Consider the following 5,045-nt stretch of genomic DNA (forward strand, 5'->3'; position numbering starts at 1 on the left):
GCGCTGAAACTCCAAATACGCCTCGCAGAAGAAACCCAGAAAATGCCTATCGCTGCAGCTGAATAAACAGAAGATTCAACTGCTTTCATTGATTCAACGTGACTAATAAACACACGACTACGGCAATATACGGTTTATCTGAGTTCTTATTATTATAATTTTCATTAAAATAAAGTATATTTATAATGCAATGCCTTTATCACTGCTTAAATACTATGAAATATGTTGCGTGCCTTATTCTGTGTAAGAATCCACATCATCTCACAGAAGGATTTATTTCAAACATTCGACTGATGTTATGAAGTGAGTTTGGAGTAAAAATATGTTATTAAATGTGGTATTTTCACATGCTTTCAGATGGAGCAGCATTTACTTCACAGAGCCGTAGTTCACTGAGAAGCTATGCAAACAGCTGTCATTATCGCGAACGATTTCTTCGACTTCATAATCGCGCAATAAAATCATCTGCGATTTGTTTGCGTAGCTTGTCAGTGAACTACGGCTATGTGTGGTAAATTCTGCTCCATCTGAAAGCACGTGATGATGATTTCCTGCTGATTACAGAACCGGCTTTACTAACAAAATGCGCATGACAATCGCATTCGATTAATCGTGCAGCCCTTCGGCATCACAGTATGGTAAGGGGCATAACATTTCCGTCTCACGCTTGAGGTATTCGGCCAATCACAACGCACTGGATAGCTGGCCAATCACAGCACACCTCGCTTTTCAGACCGATGAGCTTTGTAAAAATCGACACGTTTCAGAAAGGCGGGGCATAGAGGAGAAACAATAATGTACAGTATGTGGAAAATAATGTGTTTTTTGAACCTTAAACCACATAAACACATTGCATAACACCAAATACACAAAATAATGTTCTTTTTAGCAACATCATATGACCCCTTTAAAGTGTTGCAAACTCACATTCCTGGATGTTTAAGCCAAGGAAAAGGCCCTCAATAACTCATTTTGACAGAACACACCGCATTCAATGCCAACACTTTGCCTGGTACATGATGAACTAGTGCAGAGAGTTTCACCTGAATTTTGCCTCCTTTATAACGGATCACTCCCGGTACAGTTGTCAGTGTGGTGAACTCATAGGCAGCGACCTCAGAGTACACGCCAGCCAGGTTACTTAGAAGAGTGGATTTGCCCACAGAGGGGAAGCCCACAAAACCTATTCGGGCATCACCGGTTTTTGCCACATCGAAACCTGCAGGGAAAACAGGTTGGTGAAAAAACAATGCCGTAAAAGACCACAATTTAATCACTGAAGACCCCCTCACAAAAACAGGTGCATGAAGCTCCAGAGGCGAGATATTGCAGCATCTGTATGTGATGATGATGCAGTACCAACCCTCTCCAGTGCCTCCTCCGCTGCCTCCTTTAGGAGTGATGAGCTCTCTCCTCAGTTTGGCTAATCTGGCCTTCAGCAAACCCAGATGATGAGCTGTGGCCTTATTCTTCTGAGTACGAGCCATCTGCAGGACACAGACCATTCATAAAATGCAGTGGTGGACAGTAACAAAGTAGTTTTACTTCGTTACTGTACTTAAGTACATTTTTCAAGTATTGCAGCTGTTCTCGAGTCGACAACTCACTGATTCTAAGGATCCGTTTAGTGCAAGTCTCCAGTGAACTGAATTCACAAGTAACAACAGGGAGATCTTGTGAGTGCGCGCGCGACAGATGCTGTTAAAAGTAAGTTACTAATGTCGAATTTTAGGATTAATTATTGTAACTGAAAGTCATATTTAGGTCAAAGCTGTCAGTTGTTTGTGAACTAAATCTGCTGTAAAGGGTGATCTGTTTAAGCCCACTGAAATGCTTGAATGCAGACACATTAACATCAGAGTCTCTGTTTTTTTTGGTAAACACAGATTAAATAAAATAACTCGTGCACGTTCATCTTCCCTGCTGCTGTAACGTTAGCAGTTTTACTAAAATGCTATGCATTTAGCCCTATGTGACGTCTGTTTTTATATTGTTTGTCAGCACACATAGCCTAAGTTACTATGTATCTGGATCAACTAGCTGAGTAGACAAATATAAATGTTTATTCATAACCATGCTGAAAATAAGTAAATTTTTGTACTTTCACTCGAGTAAAATTGAAAACTGAGTATTTTACTGGAGTAATATTTTATTATACGGATCCGTACTTTTACTCAAGTACTTGATTTGTGTACTTCGTCCACCACTGCTAAAATGGCATATTTACAATGACAATGTCAAGACAACAACAGCTCTCATCATTTTAGAAAATGTAACTGATCAGTTTATGGAATCCCAAGTTCATTTCTGAAATTCCGCTGCATTCACTATTGAATGGGTTTGGCGCTAAGTGCTAACGGCTAGTTTTCATATACTATGTTCATGTCAACCCACCTCGTTCTCGATTTCGGCTATTTTGGTGAGTAAACTCATTTTGGCGTTGGTCCTTTCAAAATCGTCACTTGAAAACAAAAAAGTTGATGTTACTTAATCAGTTATAAAGCTTGTTGGCTCAAAAGCACACCGATGTCATGCTTTGCCATGAGTTCACGCCACGCTCAGTTCTCGCGATGTTTGGTCTCTTCCCGTGCCTGACAAAACGGCTCCGTCTACCGGTAAGCGATGAATACTTCTTCTTCTTATTATTAAGTGAATACTTACAGTTCTGCCCTTTTCCATATTTCGGTGAGGATGCTGTAATAGATATATTTTGGAATATCAAGCTTAAATGTCAGACACTGAAAAGGTGTTATCTTAAAAAAAAAAAAACGTTGTCAACAAAGCTCTGTTGCTGCCTTCTGGTGCATTGTGAAATAAACATGTGAATTCAAAATAATGAAAATTATTCATTTCTAATATTTATGTATTCGTGGTATTATAACTGTTTTTTTTTATTTTTTACATGAAACAAATCGTAGTGTATGTTACAATTATGCAAACGTTTTTATAATAAATTGCTGACAGTACAATACTGGACAATGATGTAATCTGCAGAATTTACACTTCAGTTATGATACTACAGTGTTTCCCATACATTGAGTGCGGCTGTTTTATATCACTGTATTTCTGAAGGAAACCGACTGTCTTCAGAAAATTGGATGTCATTTTCATTTAATTTTGCATGTAATGTCTGATAAAGCAGTGTTTTATTGAGCGGAGCGCTGCTTTGTGTACAGCCGTTACCGGGGAAACCTTGATCTCTACCATTCCAACAGCGCCTCCTGCTGGCAGAGAATGAGTTTGCATAGATATGCCGCCTGGGAAACACTGGACTATGGTATAAATAAATTAAACTGTATAAGTTTTACTGCAATTCATGTTATAATGTTAGAATTAAATAACAATAAAAATAATACATATGCACTCATCTCTATATAGTAAATGCAGTTATTTTTAAGCGGTTGTTGACATCCTATCTAAAACGTGATTTAGCCCAAAAAAAACAACAGCAACAATAATGTTACCACTCTAATATGTCTTGCAATATCCGTGCGTACAAAGTTTCTAAGCGATCCTCTTGTTCAATATTCTCTGGGTCTGAATCCGGCTCAATTGATATGGCAATACTGACGCCATCCTTAAAGGGGTCATATGATGTTGCTAAAAAGAACATTATGTTGTGTATTTGGTGTAATGAAGCAAGGGGCGGGGCAGTACTGAAACACTGTCTAATCTGTTCGCCAATCACAACGCACTGGGACAGCTAACCAATCACATCACAATTCGTTTTTCGGAAGGCGGGCCTTCATCAAACCCGGAACTAATCGAGGCATCTGTGCCAGGATGGGGAGAGAGGTGTTGTAATAATGTAAATTATGTAAAAAATAATGCGTTTTTCGAACCACCAAGCATGAGAGCATGTTCTAGTACACCCCCAAAACAAATTCAAGACATTGTAAAAGAGCATAATAGGACCCCTTTAAAGTAGCCCAATTCCGCGGGAAAACCGCGGACTTGGCAGCACTGAGCAAAACGGCAACTGATCGGGGACAGTACTTGTTAGCCAATCAGAGAACTTGGAGGTGACTCTCAACCAATAGCGTGAGCTTTGGGGCAGGACTACTTGGTTAGTAGCAGGGCCGTTGAGAAAACTGGAAAGAGAGAAGTGTTGCCAGGTCCGCGGTTATCCCGCGGAATTGGGCTACTTTAACACTGTTGAGCGGGTTGAAGCGACCCCAATAATGTGATATTTAATGTGATATTTATCCCCTGGAATGCTAATCTTACCAGGGGAACCATTCAAAAAACGTGTATTTTACCTAGTGGAACCCCCGAAATTGGATTGGGTTAATTTTGAGTAGCATTGGGTGGGGTTTGTTGTGAAAAACTGGCAACCCTGAGATAGGCTTAGCTGTGTTTGCAACCTAAAATGCTGCTTTATCAGGCGTATCAATAAATTAGTAGCATACATTTTTCAATTTTGTTCAAGTTTCAGTCTTGAAATAATTATTTAGTCATTATAGTGATCTCAAAACCGTAACTGAATTTGTTATAGATCAGACATTACGTTAAGGTGCCCTGCAGTTTTATTTTCCTCAGAAAAAGGAAAGAAATTTATTAAAATGCATTCAAAATGTATTATAATATTAATATAATGTAAAATGTTTTATACTTATCGTTTGAAGGGCACAACAATGTAAATACGACACCTTAGTATTTCCATGTAAATACAATATATCTACAAATCACCGTTGAACAAAAAGAAATTTGATTGGGGAAAAAAAAGTAGTCAATAATATTTTATCTGTTTTCCAGAAGACTACATTATAGCCTATAACCTCAAAGTTAACACAACACACTACTGCATTACACATATAAAACAGAAAATGCTCAAACAACACACAGTTTTCTGTTAAATAGTTCATTTTATTGTTTATATTCATTTTGCATACAGTATTTAATCACTCATAGTTTCTATGTTGGTGAAACTGCTGGATCCACCATTGTTTCTTTAGGTTCTGTAACCCTTTAATGACATTACACCCTGGGATGTGTTGTAGCTGGGCCAGGTTATGAAATGCACCAATATATCCAACATGAACCCA

At 38.5% G+C, this 5,045-nt stretch overlaps 1 protein-coding gene across 1 annotated transcript in view; it reads right to left on the reverse strand.

The window, feature by feature from the left end:
- The window catches only part of LOC107687909 (developmentally-regulated GTP-binding protein 1-like), a 23,108-nt gene extending 20,505 nt beyond the window's left edge, over positions 1 to 2,603 (reverse strand). Inside the window, exons 1-3 of the mRNA XM_016485396.1 lie at positions 2,395 to 2,603; positions 1,364 to 1,487; positions 1,044 to 1,219 (exon numbers count right to left, since the gene is read on the reverse strand). Of these exons, the coding sequence (XP_016340882.1) occupies positions 1,044 to 1,219; positions 1,364 to 1,487; positions 2,395 to 2,433 (339 nt within the window). The 5' untranslated portion in view covers positions 2,434 to 2,603. The remainder of the gene's footprint in view (positions 1 to 1,043; positions 1,220 to 1,363; positions 1,488 to 2,394) is intronic.
- Between the last annotated feature and the right edge of the window lie 2,442 nt (positions 2,604 to 5,045).

This window comes from Sinocyclocheilus anshuiensis, unplaced genomic scaffold (genome assembly GCF_001515605.1).
Source record: "Sinocyclocheilus anshuiensis isolate Anshui unplaced genomic scaffold, SAMN03320099.WGS_v1.1 scaffold205, whole genome shotgun sequence".
Taxonomy (NCBI): domain Eukaryota; kingdom Metazoa; phylum Chordata; class Actinopteri; order Cypriniformes; family Cyprinidae; genus Sinocyclocheilus; species Sinocyclocheilus anshuiensis.